This window comes from Podarcis muralis, chromosome 9 (genome assembly GCF_964188315.1).
Source record: "Podarcis muralis chromosome 9, rPodMur119.hap1.1, whole genome shotgun sequence".
NCBI classification, from domain to species: Eukaryota; Metazoa; Chordata; class Lepidosauria; order Squamata; family Lacertidae; genus Podarcis; species Podarcis muralis.
Genome location: NC_135663.1, coordinates 43,666,993 through 43,689,500, shown reverse-complemented (window position 1 = coordinate 43,689,500; position 22,508 = coordinate 43,666,993). Strand labels below are relative to the sequence as shown.

The 22,508-nt window shown below is 42.9% G+C and overlaps 1 protein-coding gene across 6 annotated transcripts in view; it reads left to right on the top strand.

Annotated features, from left to right (window-relative positions):
* The window catches only part of MARCHF1 (membrane associated ring-CH-type finger 1), a 139,263-nt gene that overhangs the window by 68,814 nt on the left and 47,941 nt on the right, over nt 1-22,508 (top strand). For 5 of the 6 annotated variants that reach the window (XM_028743857.2, XM_077934136.1, XM_028743856.2 and 2 more), the window contains 3 exons: nt 2,440-2,490; nt 10,552-10,631; nt 10,919-11,665. In XM_028743857.2, coding sequence (XP_028599690.1) covers nt 2,440-2,490; nt 10,552-10,631; nt 10,919-11,665 — 878 coding nt within the window. The remainder of the gene's footprint in view (nt 1-2,439; nt 2,491-10,551; nt 10,632-10,918; nt 11,666-22,508) is intronic. The other variant, XM_028743858.2, reaches the window with a different exon arrangement.

Below are 22,508 nucleotides of genomic sequence, written 5' to 3'. Positions count from 1 at the left end.
CCGTGTACATGTTGCACAGCAACTAGAACATGTTTGCACGCTGGGGGTGAAAGAAACAACAAAAATATACTTTGCTGTTCATACCTTTTGTAAAACTGCAAATGAATACTCAAGCTTCCTTAGGCTTAACCTAGTATTAAATGTTGGTGCACTCTCACATGCTGTTAATGATTTCCAGGTGATTTAGGCATGAGCAAAGAAGCAACAGAAGGTGACTGTGACATGCTCAGACAAGTCAAAAACTAGGTTGTTACTTGGATGCATTGATTAATGTTGTAGGAAACTAAAGAAAAATTCCAGAGCTGAATAAGAGATACGTCTGACGGGGAAAATATAGAAATAGTACTGTATTTTATTCTGTTGCCATAGATGTTCGTAACCTAAATGCGCTTGACATATGCCTTAGCAATTAGCAAGTAACATCTGTAAATGTATTAATATTTATGGCAGTATCTTTACATATGCATTGTGAAATGAACATAATTTTGCTCTTTTTTGTGCATAGGTTTTTAGCTTAGCAATTCTAACTGAGGTATCGTGTGGAGACATGGTGAGCCACTGATTGCAGCTATATCGCTGCTTGTACCAGTGGTGCAGTTATGTTTTTAAAAGTACACAGAAAAGTCCAGTAAGCACCTCTCCCACCCATTGTGCCCACAACCATTTTTAGATATTCTCCTCTACTTCCCCCCACCTCCCCGGCTTTTGCACCTCTGTCCAATTTTCCAAAGAAAAAACTTGTCTGTAGTTGGGTACACTTGTTTCTCCATATACACAAGGACAAAATTGTAGGTCATCCAACTATGATCTGTCCTACTAAGATGGTTCCCCTCTCAGAACATCACCACCTTCTCTTTTTTTGCTGCTTCTCAGGATGAAAAGAAATAGGGGCTTCATAGTTGAGATATTAAGGGACGCGGGTGGCGCTGTGGGTAAAAGCCTCAGCGCTTGGGCTTGCTGATCGAAAGGTCGGCGGTTCGAATCCCCGCGGCGGGGTGCGCTCCCGTTGTTCGGTCCCAGCGCCTGCCAACCTAGCAGTTCGAAAGCACTCCCGGGTGCAAGTAGATAAATAGGGACCGCTTACAAGCGGGAAGGTAAACGGTGTTTCCGTGTGCGGCTCTGGCTCGCCAGAGCAGCGATGTCACGCTGGCCACGTGACCCGGAAGTGTCTCCGGACAGCGCTGGCCCCCGGCCTCTAGAGTGAGATGGGCGCACAACCCCAGAGTCTGTCAAGACTGGCCCGTACGGGCAGGGGTACCTTTACCTTTACCTTTAGTTGAGATATTGCAGGGTGTTGTTGTCTAGAATCCTTACTGGAAACATAACAAATTCAAGCTTTGCATGATGGTTGGTATCCCTCAAGGACTTAATAATTGGCAATATATGCCCACTTGTGTTGGGAGTTAAGTACCATTCAACTAGGAGGCATCTTTCTGCTGACCTGGGCATAACTACTGCTTAAGCCAGGGGTCAGCAAACTTACCGCGCCTCGGGCCAGTGTCTCCAGCGCCGATCGCGCGGAGGGCGGGGGAGCGTATGCCCATACGCGTGCACACACATTATTTCCAGTGCACTTCTGGGTTGGAGGAGCACCAGAAATAGCTTGTGCACATGTGCCTGGGCCTCCTCCCACCCAGATGTGCACTGGAAATAACACTTGCTCTTGCACAAATAATGCTTGCGCATGCACACAAGCTATTTCCAGTGCCCCTCCGACCCGTGCAGCATAGCGCCGGTAAGAGCGGACGGCAGCAGCGGGGGGCACCGTGGGCCGGATAAACAAGTCCCTCGGGCCTTATCTGGCCCGCGGACCTTAGTTTGGGGACCCCTAACTTAAGCAATACTTTCCTTTGACTTCTTGTGTCTGTGTATGTATACGTATATCATACATAACAATATCTAGCTGAGTTTTAGGGTCAGGCTCCATTCATATGAGTCAAGATAGTTTTATGCCTAGATGTACATGGTTTTCTTTGATTTGTAAATACGCTTTAAATATTGTTCTTGGTGGTGTCCCACGTATAGTGCCTGCAGCTGTGCAAAGCAACATTCAGAAGCTACAGAGACCATCAGCTTTCTCTTTCCCAGATTTGACATTTATTAAGTAATTTTAAACAATGGCTAGAAACCAAAGAAACGCATAATTAGTTCCACATGCCCTAAGGAGCTTCTAACTTCTTTTCTTGGACAACAGATTGTGGGGATTTTTAAAATTATGATTAAAGCATAAAGATCTGCTGTGGAAAGAAGAAATATCTAAAATTCCTGAGGTCTTGAGCTTGCTTAAAGTAGTTCTTTGGATACCAGCTGGTAATCCTTCAATGACATGAACTTTGTACGTTTTCAGAAGCTGAGAGTTAAAGCAAAATAGAATCCTGTGCAAATTTTAATTTTCTGGTTTAGACAGAAGCTAAGAAACCTTTACTATTCTTTTTACAGAATGAGAAATCTCCAGGCCGCTCAACAAGCCGCTCAAGTAACATTTCAAAGGTAAGTTACGAACTACTCTCAGGCAGACCTACTGTGACATATACTGTTTTTGCTGTAATCTGAGGCACACTTTCTAGGGAGTGAGTCCCATTGAATACAGTAGAACGTAAACATGAGTAGGATTGGGCTGCATGTTTAAATGGGCTTTGTAATACTCTGAGTATGTTTTCATTTAACACTAAACTGTGGTTTAGCATTACAAGAATGAGCTGAAGCAAGCCTTGATCGCAGACACCCCTCCCATGCCCTCTATTCCTCTCAACAAGGAGAAAGTCTGGGAGCTTCTCTTTTGCTGTGTTGTCTAAATAGTAAACTGTGGTTAACCTCAACTATGGTTTGTTCAAGTGAGCTATAAACTATGGTTTGAAATTGAATTGTTTCAGCAAACCATAGTTAAGATTAACCATATTTTGTCCCGGTTCAAATTTCATGAAAAGCTGTGGTTAATTTAAAGCAGAAGTGAAAGCTTCCCAATACCTTCTTGTGGCTGCACTGGAGAAGGGAGTATGCACGCCTAAGAATCACTATGGCTTACTCTCATAGTACTAAACCAAGGTTTTGCCTTTTACTCCTGTCCCCACCCAAGGCCAAGATGTGTCACTCTGGAAACAAGCCACATCTCACTGAAGTCAACAGTATAAAGTCCATTGGCTTCACTAGATCTGAATAGTGCTCTCTCAAACCTTCCATTCCTTATGTGTGTGTGTGTCTAAATTTATTTTGCAGACTCTTGACAAATTGCCTTCCATATATTTTCACATTTCAAAAGCAGGTTGAAGATATAGATATTCAGTCTGCTCCGTAATGTTTGTGGTGCCAAGAGCACAGGAGATTATGGAAGGAGATTAATAAGTTTTATAATAATAGTCATTTGGAGCATGAAAATCAGATTAGGTGAAAACTCTGAATAAATGGAGAAAGAAATTGATTTCCTGAGTCTGAATGAGTAAGGAAGAAATAGCTGCATTTTGTGGCCACTAAACATAGTTGACCAAGCTGCTGAGCAAGATACGAGAAGGTGAGCACTACATCAGAGGGTAATATGAACAGTAACTTATTACACCTGAAGGCACGGTAGTTGCTAGGTGTTTGTGAAAGCAGCGGCATTCTAGAGTAAACCTGCCAACCTAGGCAAGCAATTGTAAATCTCTTTTCCCTCACCTGCCAAATTTACTGTTCCTCTTGATATTCATTTATACAGTGGAAAGACACATCAAAGAAGGGCTCAAACAATGTAGTGCTTTCTTTTGAATTACCTGCCAGCGGCAACTTCACACACAAACACACACAAAGGTTTCTGCTGGCAGTAAGTGAATCTGCACAAGTGACGGAAGGATGGGAAAGTGTCCACTTCTCCTGGTAATCGGCTGGTGTTTTGTTTATATGGATGGCATTTGTTACAGAAAATCCATGTTTCCCCCCTTTCTTTCAGGGGTGGGACATGCATCTCTCTGTCTCGAGGGGGGGGGGAAAGGAAATACATTTTATTTCTCAAATATTTTTGTAGGTTTGCATGCGTGCAGAGAGTGATCGCCATAGTGATGAGTTCCAGCCTCCTACCTCATGTGCAGTTCCATGCATACATGTAGGGGAGGGGCTGGATCATTCCCTGACTGTCCTTTATCTTAAACATTGAGAGCAGGTGTACCATTTGGGAGGAAATTACCTTTTTTTGCAGGAGAATCTAGGAATTCTATCTAGAATTTCACATTATGTTAATTATTTTACATTTTAGTGTTGATTCTCCCAGCAGAAGTTTCTAGCTATTTCTACAGTGTAAAGCATGCTGCCTTTTTTTTTTTTAACCTTCTCTGTGTTTTCTTTCTAAATGTTTAATTGCTTTTGAAATGTGTGAGTTAATATGACAATAACAATTTCTGAAGAATCTAGATTTGTTTCTTTTTGGTGTGATACAGTCCACTCTTTGTAATATGTTGGTGTGTGTGAGACTATCTGCTTGTATGAAAATGTTCACATATTTTATTTGAGGGTTCCCTCTTTTCTCAGTGAGAAGTATAAGCAATTCAAAGAGGGATTTATTTAAAAAACGCTTCTTTTTTAATGAATGGTTTGCATAGATCTGTACTGAATAGTTCTTGTTACAAACACATTCGGATGTGTGGGAGTGAAAGGATTTCTTAGAAGACTGATTCTCTTCATTGCACATATTTAAAATTTAGCACATAGTAAAAAGAACGAGTTGCTTTGTTCTAAACTGATCCATTGTCAGTTGGCCACAGATATCAGCTTGGCATTTAATAATCGGGTCTTCCCTAATAAGTAATAAAGCGAAAATATGATGTGCCAATAAAAGCCTGATGGAAATTTTTAGTTAAATGTTAACAGTAAAAAGTAGATAAAACTCAATCACAACCAAATAGCCAACTGAGGTTATGCCCCCCCCCCCAACAAAAGGCCTGTCCCAGCTCCCCCCCCCCCAAAAAAAATCCTGGCTACGCCCATGGCTGCAGGTCTAAGTCTGGTTATACTCTAGTAAGATTTCAGAGTGTTTAAAATGGTTTGCAGCTTCAATGATTTAAACTGTATTGGAACATTTTCAGTTTGTTTCTGGATACACTTGATCTCTTTAAACTGATGGAAGTGAAGATGCATTTTTTAAAATCGCTATGCAGATTCAGTGACTTATTTAATCAGAAGGCATGGTAGATATTTATTTTTAAAAATTATAAATATAATGGTTTGTGCAAGAGAAGCCTGTTGTAATTCATCTTGGCTTAGACACATTATCATCACACACACTTGGATATGATCTGTATAAACAACTAAAGGTTTGGTATGTGTGGACTTTCCAAAGAGGCATATGCAAACAATGCATTCCTGTGTAACAATTAACCATACTATGCTTGTTTTCAAACAGGGTAATAAACAGATGTTTATTAAATTGAGCAACTGACTTGCACATACCAAAATGCACTTGCTAAAAGCTATAACAATATTACTGAGTACATCTGTTAAAAGGAAAATGAAAGCCAAGAATGTCTTCGTAAACACACCCTTATTCCTCTGTACAGTCATATTGACCTCATAAGAATAATTTGCCTTGATTTCTGTATTCATATCTTCAAATCAGTACTTTTTACTTCCAGTATTTTAGTACCTTTCAGCTAAGTATGTGAATTGCTTCGCAGACATTCCCCTTATTATAGAGTGAGGCGTTTCTGATCCTGACTAGATTAGATATGATGCAGTTAGCCATCCTCATCAGCGTATGTGCCAAACTCTCAATAAAGGTTTGGAAAACACCACCACAGCCCTCTGATTTTGACTTCTAGTATTACACAAATATGATGACATTTATATGGACAATAATTTCAACAATCTTCTCTGTGAATGATGCTGACTGGAGGAGAGCTTGTTACTATGGCAGCTAATGCTGTTCTAGGACACATACATTCATTGTGTTGGAGGGAACCCACCCCTTTGCTGTCACTAATGTTGCAAGTGAAAGCATTACAAGTTGGCGGGGGGGGGGGGGAGAGAGAGAAAGGAGCTACATTTCAAACTTGATGGTGAGGACTGGCCAAAATGAAGAGTGAAAACCCAAAATTTAAGTTATGTAGAAATGAAAAGCTGTGATCTAACGTGTCAGCCATGGAATGAATGAGTACACCTGACATGTCCTTCTTACATGCCAGAATAAAAGACACTAACTCTGAAACTGAACTTGGTGTAACTGATGGCCTTGCTTTTGGATCATGTTTTGGCGAGGCTGAAAATGATGTGCCAATTTATTTGCAGAATGTTTTACTAGTGTCACAATTCTGTAGAGTTGTCTATATATTTCGTTACCATAAATTATATCCCATGCTTCCATACACTCAAGTTGGCTGAAGCTTCCCTACTGCCTAGTTAGGGGAGCATATAGTGGTTTTGTTTTGTTTGTTTTTTAAAGGCAATCATATTGGTTCATAAGGAAAAACTCCAGAATCCAGAGTTTTGAAGGAAGATGGCAGATATCCCATAGGAGGAACCCATTCCTTTGAGAGATCAATTCTAACCCCTGAGCCCTACTCTTCGCTGTGTGTGTGTGTGTGCGCATGTGTGCATGTTTGTGATGGTGGTAAGATATGATGGAGATATCCTTCCACCTGGCACTGGTGATCTCTGCCTGTCTGGGAGGTGAGGGGTGTCTGCAGTCAAGGTTGAGGACCCTACTGCACCCACCAGTGGCATAGACAGTCGACAGGCAGCCACTAATGGTGTTCCCACCACCGTAGCTGATGTAAGCCCCAAAGAATGGCACTGCAGAAGGGACAGAATTGGACCAGGCTTGGATTTTCTGGATCCTAAACTATTCCAGCAGCCAGAGTGTTTTCTCTGCTGCGGCAGCCTGGAGCTGGCACACCAGAATTCACAAATAGCCCTCTTCACACGCACATATTCTGCCCTGGCCGGCTCAAGTAGCAGAACTCCAGATGGAACAGTGACTCCACCACATCACTAGCTGGGAATTAGGAAGCAACGTGCCCTGTGTAGTGGGCAAGCAGGGCTGATGAATTCCACTCATAGCCACTGGGGCTCTAAGCTCCTATTACTTCTTACCTCACCCTTGCTCAGAACAATTCGCCAGGATTTTCTTTTTGTTTTTTGAATGGGGACAGCAGCATTGCAGTGATCCATCTTAAGTGGGGTGGCGACCCAATTATGGTTCACGACACATTTGTTGAAAGCGAGTGCTCTAAAGCACCATGTAACTGCTATGTTCTGACATAGTGACAAAAGAAACATTTCAGAAGGCCAGAACTAATCCGGTAGAATTGGTGCTGTTTCTGAGGCCTAGCCCTGCTCCCATAAAGAAATGGGCTTTCTTGTTTATAAATACGTTGCTGCAAAACATAATTTTGTATTGCTGCCTTCAATTATGCTACCGATACAATCTGCGTTGATGAATTTTCTGCAGCTGTCCTCTGGTGTAACTTTTTCCCTTCATTTAAATAGCACTTTAAAATAAAGTATTTTTATGAAGTGTCTATTAAAGGAATTTGCCATTTGAAGTTAATTATGCTGTCATGAAATGAAATAGAAGTCTTTTGTGTAGCCAATCAAGTAACAGCCTACAATCATGATGTGCTAAATGTGAGGTTGCGACAGCAAAGTTTTACATGTTAACCTTGCATATTAGTAGTTCTATATGTGCTGCACATATTTTCTATATATTTTTTCCTTTGATGTGACAATTGCATTAGAATTTATATTTTAAAAAATCATTTAATTTTGAATCATGTACTCAGTGCGCTGTCTGACTAAATTGAACATGGTTTCTGCAGCTGTTTGTCATCCTCCAGGAGGGCAGTGAATATACGATCCTTGTGCCATGTTGTGTACTTGCTGTGTGCCATGTTATATACTTGCTTCCTCTGTACCATACTGACTACCAGCTGTGGGAAAATAATAAGTTTGGGAGGACGGCGGAGGGGGGAGATTATTGGTTTTGTCTCCCCCTTGTTTTCATTATGTATTTTGTGTTTTTATATATTTTTTATGCCTTTGAACCCCTCTGCAATCTTCAGACGAAGGGTGGTATACACATTTAACAAACAAACAAATAAATCTATTAAAATAAAATACGTATTTGATAGGTGTAAAGAGCCAAGAACGATGTTGCTTTTATCAGGATAACTGCAAAAGCTTGTAGATTGCAAAATTCCAAATAGGTAGTGGTGGGCTGCATGGATTGGTCCATTTTTACTCCATCGTGGGGTCTGAATTTTTAAAGAATTCCTACCTCATAGATAAGTAATAAAAGCATGCATGGGACTGCAACTTCTGTTAAGCTGAAGTGATTTTTATCTGGCAATTGCATGGATTTCCTCACCCAGGTATATGCCCAGTACATATGATGGCTATTTAGGATGAAAAGGAAGCAGTTCCTTCCAGGCCCACTTATAATAAAGCAATTAGTAGTCCAGAAGGCTTCAGGAGACAAAGTGGGTGTCCCAAATTACTTCAGCTAGCTTTGTTTCCAGGATGAAAACAAGCAACATAAAAAATTGAATAAATATACATGAAATACACACACAAAAAGGCTGTGTTTATCTCTGGATACGCATGCCTAACTCCCGCATGAGTTACCACAACTGATCACAGATGTTAAGAAAAGAAGGAATGCAATATGTGTCATATACCCACCAGCTGTGGCCAATATCTGCAGCAGGCATCTTTCCCCTAATGTTCCGATTTTGTAGTTCTTCTTACAGGAATGTTAATTGAAATGTTTGCATATGGGAAAAAGAAAACCCTCAAGAACATGAAATTATTCTTTCCCACCCCCTCCCAACGTAGGTCTCGTTTGTACATTCTACTGCACAAGTTTGATGTGACACATCTGGCTGGCAGTGTCTGTGAGTTGTGTGTTAGGATCACCACAGCAAAGAAACATTATGCCATAAAGAATAGCAATCAAGCATACTCATATAAGTTCTGTGCTTCTAAAAAGTAATAATGAGTCCCAAAATGTTTCAAGCTGGTTAAATTTATAATTGAATTATACTGTCATCTTTAGCCAGGCGACCATAAGCTTACGAAGTGTGGGTGTCTCTTAAAAACTAACAGTGTAAACCTATGCATGCCCACTTAAAAGTAAATTCTATTAATTTTAGTGGGTTTTACTCAGCCTAAAGGTCCCAGTGCACATTGTCACACGTAATGGCCCTGGATGTAGATACATATCAGCTGAGTTAGCATCGTGATGTAAATGGAAATGAACATGCAGAGTGATCTGCATCTAAATTTATAACTCATTCTGTGTGAAAATCTGACTTTAGGCCAGCCCTACCTTTGGGCAGCATGTGAGGGACATCTGAGGCAGTGGGTGCTGGTATATAAGGAGGAGCAGCAGTGGCAACCCTCCAGCTCAACTGTGCCTTCTGAGCCCTACTGGCCATTTTCCTCTATTAAGGGACATTTGTTGTTGTCGTTTAGTCATGTCCGACTCTTTGTGACGCCATGGACCAGAGCACGCCAGGCACGCCTGTCTTCCACTGCCTCCCACAGTTTGGTCAAACTCATGTTAGGAGCTCTTTGTTATTCTGACACTTGCTCTGTTATTTTAAACGTGACAGATTTTGTGGAGTCTACAGAAAGTCTCTTCAGGGTCTTGGTTTTGTTCCTCAGCAGCTGATATTCATAGGCATACCTGTCTTCAGAGTAATGTTTATGTCCAATCATCACTTCAGAAACTGTTCATAATACTAAAGACATTCACATTGTCCCGTGAAACAGTGTGTGTTAAGCAGTCTTCTGTGCTATACCTCCAGCCAGAATACTGATTAATCACAAGGTTTATGCCAAGGAGGACTTCAGTTCAGAGCTTTAAGAGTAATGTAGCTGGTGCATAACATAAGCCTTCGGGACATTAACAATTAAGCTAACTACAGAGTTTAGCTATGTGCAAAACTATATTGTTAGTAACCTTCTAGCTACCATGGAACAATCTTGTTTTCTAGCCAAAACATATTTAGTCTGCAAATTGCTGTGGCTGCTTTATGATGGGACTCGCTCATACTGTGGAAGTGTTTTGCTTCAGATGTTTGGACACGTAAATAGTTTCTGAAAGTGAACTTGATTGCTCTGATGATATGTCTTTAAAAATAGTATTTAAGCTTCATGTTGCTTCTGCCCTCCCACACTGCAACGGTCTGGCAGCCCTGCCTCAGCCCTTACTCAGCACAATATCAGTGCAGTTCACTTTGTTCCAGTAAGGAGCCTCATCGTTGTTGAAATTTGGCAGCTGTTGTTTCCTTCATGCTCTGTGCTCTCAGTAGACCCAACTGCAAAATGAAACCTTTAGCCTGCAGAAGTTTGTTCCTCAAACAAGATAAAATATGTATGTGGACTGCAACTGTAGCCCTTAGAACATTTAGTTCCTCAAAAGGGTTTTGCTTTTGCAGGCACTTCCTGTATTTTAGAAGTGCGTGGATGTGAAAACACCGTAAAGAGCTGCACAAGTTAACTTTTGTTTTAATCATGTGGAAAAGCAGTAAAATATCGACTCTTTATTTCATTGATAAAGATTCCAAATTATCTAACTTCTTTCAACAGGCAAGCAGTCCTACCACAGGGACAGCACCCAGAAGCCAGTCACGGTTATCTGTCTGCCCTTCTACTCAGGACATCTGTAGGTACGTGATAAAAGAGTGGTCCTAATCTGATTGATGCATAGTCTTCTTTATCTAATGATCCGTAGCTCTTGCTTTTGCCTAACCCTCCCCCTTCCATGGATTTACATTCAAATCTACTTTTGGTTTGTCATTTTCAGTGTTTTGTTATGTCTTTTCCATATCTTTTTTTCTGTTTAAGTCACAATTATTTTTGTTTTCATTTCAAAATCCTGATTTGTTTCGTTTCTTTCTCTCTCTTTTCGTTTTATCATTTTCCATCCATCTCCTTCGCTTGCTGCTTTGTTTAGACCTCCCACCTTGCATGACATATCAGAAGATAAGTTTGAAAACTCGACCCCTGTCACAGTACTGAGTCCAGCTAGTAAAGAAACTGGTAGGAAACAAGTGAAGCGAAGGATTAGGCGGAGGAAAGAGCCTGAGGAGAATAATGGGCATGCAGAAAAGCAAAAAAGAGAGAAGGATGGCAAGTTGCACCCAAACATTGCAAATCGTGCATGGAATGCCTTGCGCAAAGTATCATCCGATTCATCATCTTCAGATGAGAACCATTGGGCCCTGGTTAGAAAGAGAGAGAGAGCCAACATGCCCAGGAGAATGAGAAGGCGGAGTACTTCAAACACTCGGACAGATGATTCTTCCAGGAAGAATGCCATTGAACTTGTAACTATGGGGACAGGTGGGGAAAAGAAGCAAGAGAAGATTGAGCCTGAAGGCTGCACTCCTAGTCACCGCAGGAGAAGGATTTCACGGTGTAAAGAAACCTGCCGCTCACCGTCTTCTGTGGAGGCAAGGAGCTCCTTTAGACAAGGTGGAAAACACCAGGACAAGTGCAGCCGCAAGGATCCAGAGCCTTCAAGGAACATGAGACGAGTCAAAGCAAGCAAGGAGGAAAGTGGTTCAGAGAAAGGCCCAGACAGTGATATTTTGTCAGTTCCAGAAAATGGAGTACCTGCTGGGAGAGGGCTTGCTGCATCGGCTGCTGTTCAGAAACCTGCGTTTTATGATGACTTGTCTGATGATTTCGAAGTGTGCAGGTTTGTCTCCTAATGCAAAAGGAATTTCTAAGTGAAATGAATTATATAAAGGAGATGGTTGGTGGTTGTTTTTCCTCCCTGATTCATACTGCTTTTGGTGTCTAGATACATAAGAACCATGCTTAGCAACTAAACAGCAGCAGGTAATCTGGGTTTCATACAGACTTTAATCTTGGAATCACAAAAACCATCTTGAGGCATGATATTGGGTCATTTTTTAAAAAGTTGTTAAAATGCAATAGGATATAGAATCCTCTTTCAGAGTGCTCCTTCTTTTACGTTGGGGTGGGATTTTTGAGATGCTGTGTGCATGGCAAGAACACTGTTGCATTGAAAAGTGTATGTTCTCCTGATGATATGAATTATAACCTATATATGATAATACCAATTTTCCTAGGCTTAAGTCATCAATCTATAGTTTTAAGTAGCACTATGCAAGTTAATATGCCTATATAATAATATGAACATAGGCATGATAGCTACAGTTCTGCCTCCACTGTAAGAGGCAATATGCTTCCGAATAACAGTTCCTGGGAATCAGAAGGGGGAAGAGTACTATTGCAGTCAGCTGCTGCTTGCAAAATTCTCATAGGCAACTGTTAGAACAGGATGCTGGACTAGATGGTACTTTGCCCCTGATCCAGTTACTTACTGTTGGAGATTTGTGAGAATAAGCTTTCCTCCAGTTTTATTTATTCTAAAAAATTAAAATAAAATTCTATCCCACCTTTCTAGTCCCCATGTACTACTCAAGGCAGCTTTCGATAGTTTAATGCAATTTCAAAAAAATATATACAGTTAATCAAACAATAAGCAACATTAGAATCCACTGAAAAGCAGCAGCAGCAGATATCACAAGATCCCTGTTTTACTCCCTTATCATGCCGCAATTTTATATATATATATATATATAGAGAGAGAGAGAGAGAGAGAGAGAGAGAGAGAGAGAGAGAGAGTTCATTAATTCTGTTAGACTTGGGTAAATGGTCCACGTAATTATTGTGTGACTGATCCTTACATGTTGCTAAAAGATCCGCTGGCTTTCTTTTGTGATGACCTAGGCAGAAGTGTGCATAAGTGGAATTGAAATGAGGAAATGTTTTGAGTCATGTAAGTGGATAAGGCTCAAAATCAGCTGTTACTTTTTGGGTGTAGAGATTGCACCAGTTGCCTTCGAAATATAGAAATTTGGCAAATGTGAAAATATCAATCAGTTAGAACTACTTTATATAAAGGAAAAACAGTTGCCTGATATATCTTAACAATAGTGCCTGTGCTAGAATCAGCTTTCCTTTCCCCCCAGACTGCAAGCAATTATGCTCTAGCTCAGGGCTGACTCACCTATGAGGCAAGATGAAGCGACTGTCTCAGGCAGCAGGATCACAGGGGCAGCAGATCCTGTTGTAGATCTTAGCCTGTCTTCTCCCTACCACCAAGACATAGGCATGATCAAAGCCTACCAAGTGAAGCATGACTTTGTTTTTGTAACTCAGACCATGTGCACCTTTTTGGGCAATGTGATTTTTTTAAAAAGGGGGCAGTTATGTGGGGCCTTGGAGATACACCTACAAGGGACACATTCACAATGCAGAGTTCTGTGGGGATTTTGCATTTCATGGCGATTGCTTTGAAATGTGTTTTATGAGCCGTCAGATTTAGTTGCATGCATCAGCCTGTGCACATAATTGAGTCACAGCCGTAAGCTAGGTAAAGGTAAAGGTACCCCTGCCCGTACGGGCCAGTCTTGACAGACTCTAGGGTTGTGCACTCATCTCACTCTATAGGCCGGGAGCCAGCGCTGTCCGCAGACACTTCCGGGTCACGTGGCCAGCCTGACAAGCTGCATCTGGCGAGCCAGCGCAGCACACGGAACGCCGTTTACCTTCCCGCTAGTAAGCGGTCCCTATTTATCTACTTGCACCCGGGGGTGCTTTCGAACTGCTAGGTTGGCAGGCGCTGGGACCAAGCAACGGGAGCGCACCCCGCTGCGGAGATTCGAACCGGCAACCTTTCGATCGGCAAGTCCTAAGTGCTGAGGCTTTAACCCACAGCGCCACCCGCGTCCCATAGTGTAAGCTGTAAGTTACCATAGTGTAAATATAGTAATGTCTACAGGAAGTGTTCAACTAACATCATCTGGACCTCATATATAGTGAGGACTTGACTGGGCCATATATTGATGGACTGGGATAGAAATAATCATTGTGTATAAAAAGTTGAATCAATGATGACTCCTGAGGTGATGGGTATCACAAACCTGGAAGCTATGATTGGCCAACCTTCCTGGAGCATGTGTTCGTGTTGCATGACAACATCACATCTTGCATTCACATCCTGTTTGCAGACTTCCCATAGGCATTTGTCTATGGTCATTGCAAGAGCAGTGTGGTGGGCCTTTGGTCTTATCCAGCAGGCCTCCGTTTATGTTTTCTGTCTCTTCAGCTGTAATGAAAATTAGACTACTATTTTTCCATGCTGGCACACAAACTGAGCTCTCCAAGACAGTGATATATATCTTGTAATCATTCCTAAATGTATCACACCGAGAGGTAGTAAGTACATGTAGAGTAAATGCTGCAAAAACTGCTGCATGCTAATTTTTATCACCAGTAAGCTATCTTACTTGTTAAACTATCAGAGAACAAGTAGGAGAGATTTATGACCCAATAATACTGATTCAGCTAAAAACAGGCTTTCCTGTTTTTACTTTAGTGAAAGATACATTCCTGCATTGAGTCAAAAGCCAATTTGTAGTCCGTTTTCTGATAGTCATCATTTTTTTTGAAAAGAAGGGAAAAAATGCAATAAAATATTCATTGAGAAAAGAGAGATTATCTACTACACTGTCTCATTTGAACACTGGGTAATTTAACTTGCATACCAAAACTAAAAGGGTACACATACTTCTTAAAAAGACAGGTAAAGTGTCAGGAGTCCAGGAAACAACCTTTTTTAAATAGACTCTGGCAACAGTCCCATTGCATCTGCTTCTTCCTGTTGTTGCTACCTTTCAGTATAACTGATCAATTAACTAACTAATCTGTAGAATTGAAAAGAGTGCTGGATGCAGAACTTGCATCAATTAACGATTGTCCCTCATCGTCAACCATATTTTATTTATACTGTTAAGTGGTTAATGCAGAACTGCACATAATCGGCCACTAACCTTTTGAACAATAGTGCTACTGCTCCGTCATACTTGGGACAAGTGGCTATCTTGAAATCCAGCAGAGCCACCTGAAAGCTGCGCAGTTGGATTAGAGAACCACTGCTTGCTCAGATGGTTCCAGCTGGGTATAATGGACCCACGTATTGGCAGCTCAATATCTTGCCAGATACTGGCAGCTCAGTAGCAGAGAATATAGCTTTTGCAACAGCACTCTGCACACCTGTGATTTCCAGCAACTGGTATTCAGAGCCATACTGGCTTCTGAAAGTGGAGGTGGAAATAACCATTCTGGCTAATAGGCACAATCATCCAATCCTTTTTAAAAGCCCTTGGAGACTGTTCTCTTAATGGCCCATACTTAAAGGGTCATTACCTCACCAGGAAACTAGCCTGCCTATTCCAGGAATTGAATCTGTGCTGGATCCATGAATTAAAAGTATCTGTCCTTGGAGGGGCGTCACTTTCTACATCCCTCCATCAGGAGAACTAACCGTATATTCCTACTATCTACTTCCTTTTGCTTATTTAGTTCCTAATCCATAAGAGGACCTCTCCTCTTATCCCAGGGGTCAGCAAACTTTTTCAACAGGGGGCCAGTCCACTGTCCCTCAGACCTTGTGGGGGGGCCGGACTATATTGGGGGGGGGGGGAGGGAATGAACGAATTCCTATGCCCCACAAATAACCCAGAGATGCATTTTAAATAAAAGGTCACATTCTACTCATGTAAAAACATGCTGATTCCCAGACCATCCGTGGGCTGGATTTAGAAGGCAATTGGGCCGGATCCGGCCCCTGGGCCTTAGTTTGCCTACCCATGTCTTATCCCATGTCTGCTAAGCTTACTCAGGAGTCTTTAGTGATGTACTTTATCAAAAGCTTTTTGAAAGTCCAAATATACTATGTCAACTGGATCTGCTGTGGAACAGAGTTGAGAATTCTGCTGGTGTATTTGCCATCTCAGTGTATTTGTTGACCTGGTCTGATATTTTCCAAACTTTGTTGTAGGGGTCAGGTGAAAGGGATTTGTCTTCCATAAAGGCCTTTCTGTATGTTACAATAGCAGTGTAGTACACAGACTACTGAAAACAGAACCATGTACTTTGTGAATGCAAATTTGTTGTATCTGAGAACGAAGTGACTGGATCAACAGGGGATGCTTTTCAGTCATCTACTGAGTCAGGCTATACTTCTGTCATCATAAAATATGTTGCTGATGTATGTATAGTGAGGAGGAACTCATTTAGAGCTACTTCACATTGGGAGGAAATTAGTCAATTTTGGTGTGCTTTTTTAAAACACATTTTCTCATAGCCCTGCTTGAATCAGCTGTTTACCCTTAAGATTTTGTAGTATACAGGATCTGATCTTCTACCCTTTTCTTTCCCCCCCCAAACATACACTTTAGAACAATCTGCCCAATTTCCTTCCCCCTTCTTATTCAAATACCTGAAATGGGAATTTGTGACAGCATGAGGTTTAGCCTGCACTTTGAAAGTGAAGGAAGGAAGGCAAGCCAGCAAACGGCAGTTCCTCCTCTTTGCTAACTTTGCCTCTGCCACCAAGCAGATATCCTTTTCCACTGCTGTCTCTACTAATCATGCCTCTTTTTCAAACTGGCCAAGCCAGCTCTCAATACTGGGTGGAGTGAGAAGGCAATTAAGTATGGCATGAATAAGAAGATAGCAGCCATATTTAAATGCAAACAAATGTCGTTTTTACAAAAGCAGACTGGCAAGTCAGCGGTTTTTTAAAGAGGATCTTTAAGATTAAAACTTTAAAAATAGTTTAATCAGTTCCCCATTAGAGCAAAATAAGCATCCAGCTAAACGTATACTAGGCTGCTTGCCTCACTAAGCCAATACTTAACCAGTTCTCTCAGAATTCTGTTTCTGGTTCCATTTGTGGCCTTCTGTCATGGCTTCTTTCTTATAGTGCTGCAAGTGTATTTTATAACTTTTTAGTTCAGCTTTTCTTTTGTCTAATTTGCTTCAACTCCCTGCTTAAATACATTATTTCAACTGGGGGGAAGGATAGAGGCCAATTCCCCTAATTGGTTAGGCTGCCCACCCTCCTTTTATCTTGAGGCTTCATTTTCCTCTTAACTGTCAAATTAACTTTTGACCCTCCTCTTAACTTTGAACCTTTTGGCTTAGAACACACTCTAAAAAAAGAAAGCAACCATTTTATAAAAAAAGAACAGAATATAAAATGATGAAACAGTTTCATTACTTCATAGACTGGTGACTTGAAGATCATGATGACAGGTTAAATCTCTACCCTACAACAGTTGTCTGGCATGCCCATGAAACAGGAGGGGGATAACAACAACAACAACAACAACAACAACAACAACAACAACAACAACAACAACAACAACAACATATGTATTTTAATTTACTCTGGGTGGCTTCCAACAAACTATGAAACCACAGTAAAACATCAAACATTTAAAACTTCCCTATACAGGGCTGCCTTAAAATTCTTCTAAAAGCCAGATAGTTGTTCATCTCCTTGACATCTGACAGGAGGGCGTTCCACAGGACAGGCACGAATTCTCTGCCTTGTTCCCTGTAACTTCACTTCTTGCAGTGAGGAAACTGCCAGAAGGCCCTCAGAGCTGGATCTCAGTGTCCAGGCTGAACGATAGGGGTAGAAATGTTCAAGTACAATGTTCATGTAACTGAAACCAAAATGCTGTGGCTCACAGGTATTAGGCCATAGAGGCTGTATTTGGATAATTGTTCTCATCTTAATAATGAGAAATGAAAAGGTCTTTTGCCCTTCTGTCTTTCCTTAGTGGTATCTCTTGATAAGCCAGGTCTCTGATTATGCTTCTAGCATCAAAAGAAGCCAGGATCATTAACCAACTTCAAATTGGTTTTTAACATTTTGGTGTTAACCATAGCCTCCCAGTTTGGATAAAACAGGAACCGGTTAGTTATGTTCTATGACTATGTTCTTCTTTTACTGTCAGAGACAATACCAGTTGCTGGGAATTGCAGATGAGAAGAGTTGCACCCAGACCCTACTTGCAGGCTTACATGGGCATATGACTGACCAATGCAGGAACAGTATTCTGGACTAGATAGGCCTCTGACCTGATCCAGCAGGCTATTGTTATAACCTTATGACTTCATAGTTTATCAAGGCATGTGGCAAAGGAACTTCATGCATGGGAAACGTCCATGCAAAAGCCTGAGATATGGTCACCAAAAATAGCTGAATTCTTTTTTCTTGTTTTGAGATCCTTTGTGATTATGTTAAAAGTTCTGTTATACTTCTGTGTTCGGACATGGATTTCATCCATTCTTCATTTTTTCAAATAAATAAATGATACCCAGCTTTAATCCCATTGCTAAGTGTTAAGCAAACTCCAAAACAGGAGTGTAAGAAGATAGTGGTTTTTGTTCTGACCCATCTTCATCACAACCTGCTGTTTCCATGTCTACCAAGTACTGTTATTCTTCCTGCTAAATGCTATTTGATATAATTTACATATTTACATATTTATTTATTTATGTAAGTTATGAATTTAATTAATTACATAATTATTCCACACCAGTCATTTCTGTGTAAAGGAAGGAGCAAAACAATGCATTTTTAAAACAGTAATCAATTACATATTGGTTGAGGGCTTAAGAACACACACACAAGAATGTTGTGAGCAAAAACCGATTGTATTCACTGGATTGATTTTCATTCCGAACCTGTGTCAAAAACAGTAGCAAATTCTACTTTCGTTTCCAATGGAATTTTTCAACATGCCTATCCCCAAAATGGGGACGCGGGTGGCGCTGTGGGTAAAACCTCAGTGCCTAGGACTTGCTGATCGTATGGTCGGCGGTTCGAATCCCCGCGATGGGGTGAGCTCCCGTCGTTCGGTCCCAGCTCCTGCCCACCTAGCAGTTCGAAAGCACCCTTAAGTGCAAGTAGATAAATAGGTACCGCTTTATAGCGGGAAGGTAAACAGCGTTTCCGTGTGCGGCACTGGTACTGGCTCGCCAGTTGCATCTTCGTCACGCTGGCCACGTGACCCGGAAGTGTCTTCGGACAGCGCCGGCTCCCGGCCTCTTGAGCGAGATGAGCGCGCAACCCTAGAGTCAGTCACGACTGGCCCGTATGGGCAGGGGTACCTTTACCTTGTCCCCAAAATACACAAACATGGGGGGGGGGGAAATAACAATGATGAAAGATTAAAAAATATATATTGAAAGATGTTCCAGTAGCACCAAGCATCCAGACAGTAAAGTCCACATACACTTCCACTTGCCACAGAAACTAGCAATGAGTTTCTGGAACTATATGATTTTTACCTGTCATGGCATACAGTGTTTCATGGTGATGTTTTTTGTCAGCAAGAACTTGCTGCAATTGATCTTAATTCCTTGTCTTCTCACTAGTTTTCATTGAACACTTCCTTCCTTGTCCCTTGTAAGTTTGTATTTTCAGTTATAGTATGTTGGGGGATATGCAATTCCAGTTATAGGAGGGGACAGGATGAAGCTTGCAAAACAACAATAACAACAACCTGTCATTGTTTTCATCTTAGGGAACATGGTGTGTTTTTCAGCGGTTTTTTCTCATATTTGTGATGAGGTTATTGGGCAACAGATTTGGCTGTTTTAACCTTAATAATTTCAACCTGGTAATTTGTAAAACAACATTGTCTCCATGGGATTCTGCTTTCAGACTTGAAAGCCATATCCAAGCTGCATCATTCAGTTGTGGGGACAAGGCTCACACTGTCAGAAGTATTCTCTTCATTCAACCTGCAAATCCAAAGAAAGCCATAGAGCTGATGGTATTTAGGAATCTTTTGTGGCAAAATTCGTATATTGGCGCGACCCCCGCTAATTGATTTATTGGTCCACAATTAGCTTTTATTACCGCAGCTGGGTCCGGCGCGTTTCCCCTGCGCACGCTCTCAGTCAGCTCCAGTCACGCCAGTAGCAGAGATAAACACAGCGGTGTGAAACTGTCACGTCCTTCACTTAGCTTCCAGACAAACACACAGAGACCAGGTTTGTCCATTTCAGCTCTTTATTCCGACATTCCCCCAGGGATTTCTCCTGGGCTCCTTTCCGCCATTACAGGCTACGTCTTTCTCCCTCAAAGACCAGAGGGGAACAGAACAGAAACTCCTCCCAGACTCCTCCCAGCTTCTACTGCTGACGTCTGAATGTTGAGGCATCATGGGAACTTCTTAACCAGTTAAGTTCCAAACCTGACACCCCCTCTATGCCGAGACCATTCTGACAAGACCCTTTAGAGTTCAACACCTTCCCCTTTGCCTTGTGCCACTTCCCGGCATCTTTCCCAGGCACCTGTTGAACCCCTTCAACATTCCCAGAATCACACTGTGCGACACTTTTCCACGCACCTGTGATCTGATACCCTACTGACCCATTAGAGCCAGCAGTTGTGTCTTCTCCGTCAGACTCTTCCCCCTCTGACTTGACACCCTGTCCGTGAGCTTTCTCCATTACCGGAGATGAAGCCTCACACCTGGACACTCCTTTCACAACCCTTGGAGATGCCCAAACCTGCCCTGAACCCTGACCCTGGACTTGGTCCCCATCACCGGGTTTTGAACCCTGATTCTGGACCTGATCCCCGTCACCGGGCTCAGCCATAGCCTCCCTTCTCCCTTGAGAAGACTTTGCACCCGTCACCTGGTGACGTGTTTCCTTTTCCTTGAAAAACTCCTCCAGAGCAGACCCAGTAAACTGTGACCCTCGGTCGCTCCTGAACCCTTGCACCTTGGTGGAGAACTTTAGTTCCACCTCCGCAACCCAATCCTTGATCAGTTGCGCCGCCTCCCCCTGTGATTTGAGAGAGAGACACCAGCCCACCTGGCTGTGGCCATCTGTCAGCGATGGCACATACCTGGCCTCACCCAGACTCTCACACCTCATGGGTCATGACAGATCTGTGTAAACAAGCTCAAAAGCTTCCTTGGCTACCCTCCCAAACCCGGGAAAACCAAGTACCTTTGCACGCCCTGCACCCTTGGGACCTCCCACATTTCCGGAGTTTGTACCCTTTTGTGCACCTGTGCAACTTTTGCACATGACTGGGAACCTTAGCACACTGCACCTGTGCTTTCTCAGCATTCCCACCACCCTCCAGAGGTGTCTCCAGAACAAAGAAATTATTCTTGCTCTTCGCTTTTGACCCGTTGTCGCCCCCCTCTGAAAATGGAACAGGTGTCATTTTCAAAGCACATTTTTTGAACCCCTGCTTCGTTAGAGCAGATACAGATAACCGACCACAATTCAGTTCCGGCACAACGTAGATCTCTGGCTCCTCCTGTAATGGAGAGAAAAACACGTTAGCCACACCACAGACTGATTTTTCTGTGCTCTGTCTGCGAACACAACAATTGTTCCTGTCTAAACAGCCCTGCAGTTCCGCATTCCGCCTGCAGGCTTGCCTATCAGGTGCTGCCTGATAGCAGAAACCAAAACACCCAGCGTGTCACTGTGTTCTGGCTGGGGTTGTTCTCCACAGTTGCCATAGAAGCAACAAACGTCCCGCTGCCTCTGAAGACTGGACTTATCTCAGAGCTCCCAGACAACTCTGCAGCACGTATCTCCCGCTGCAGCAGATGGCTGGCCTTGAAGTCTGTAGCTGTGTCCTGTTTCCCAGGCTTCGACTTTCGACGCAAACATCTCTTGGCAGCCTTTGGAAAAAGAGGCTTTTCTGTGCTTTTACTGCTCACCGCCCCCCCACTGCTCCCAGGGCTCCCAGGACGCTTTCCTGCACCCCCAGTGGTAGGTAAAGGGCTCCCAGCAGCTTGCCTTGGGCTCCTCCCGCTGGCCTCCTTCTCCTTCTTCCGGAAAAGCACTCCTTGCCAGCTCCGCCCCCTCTGAACCGCCACTCCATTCCAGCACGTACAGTGGAAAACTTTAAACGTGCCTTTGGAAACCTTCGCCCCCCCGACCTGCTCAGCAGCACTCCTTGTGGCTAAAGCATCAGGGACAGGGGCTCCAGCCTTTTTAGGCTTTTGTCCAGGGCTCTGGCCTTTTGCTGAAGCTTCACAGCAAATGCAGCACAGTTCCAAGTGCCAATAGTCCCTTTGCCCCCCCTCTGGGGCCCACAGCCCTTCCCAGCTGTGCACCGGCTCTCACGAAGGTGGTCAGCGCCATCTTGCCTTCTGTTCTGAAGCAGCCATCTCCCGGCCCTTGCTTTCCGCCTCCAGCCTCATAAAACTCCCTGGAGCACTAGCCAAGTGGCCTCTGGCTTCCTGGCACCCAGAACAGTAGACTTCAAATCAGCAGCCAGGTTGCCCAACTTCTTAAAGTGAGCATGGAATGTCCTCCAAGACCTGGCAGCCTGCCATCCTCTTCCGTTCTCCCAAGGGGCCCCAAGCTCACTCCCAAGGGGCCCCAAGCTATATCCGGCTCCCATCCGTGGAGAAACGATTCCTTGCTGCTCTCAGCTCTCAGATCCAGAGCTCCAGCTGGTCCCAGCACTCAGCAACACAGGCAGCCACTTTGTGTCCTTTTGCCAGCCGCTTTTAAACTCCGCAGCTCTCCTTGCCTTTTAGCACCAGGCAAAAAAACTCATCGACATCAGGCGAGACTCACTGAAAGCAGCCTCCGACCTCCGGCCGTATTTCTCTGCCTTCGACCGCAGACTTCAAACGCATTCCGGCAGCCTCTTGTGACAG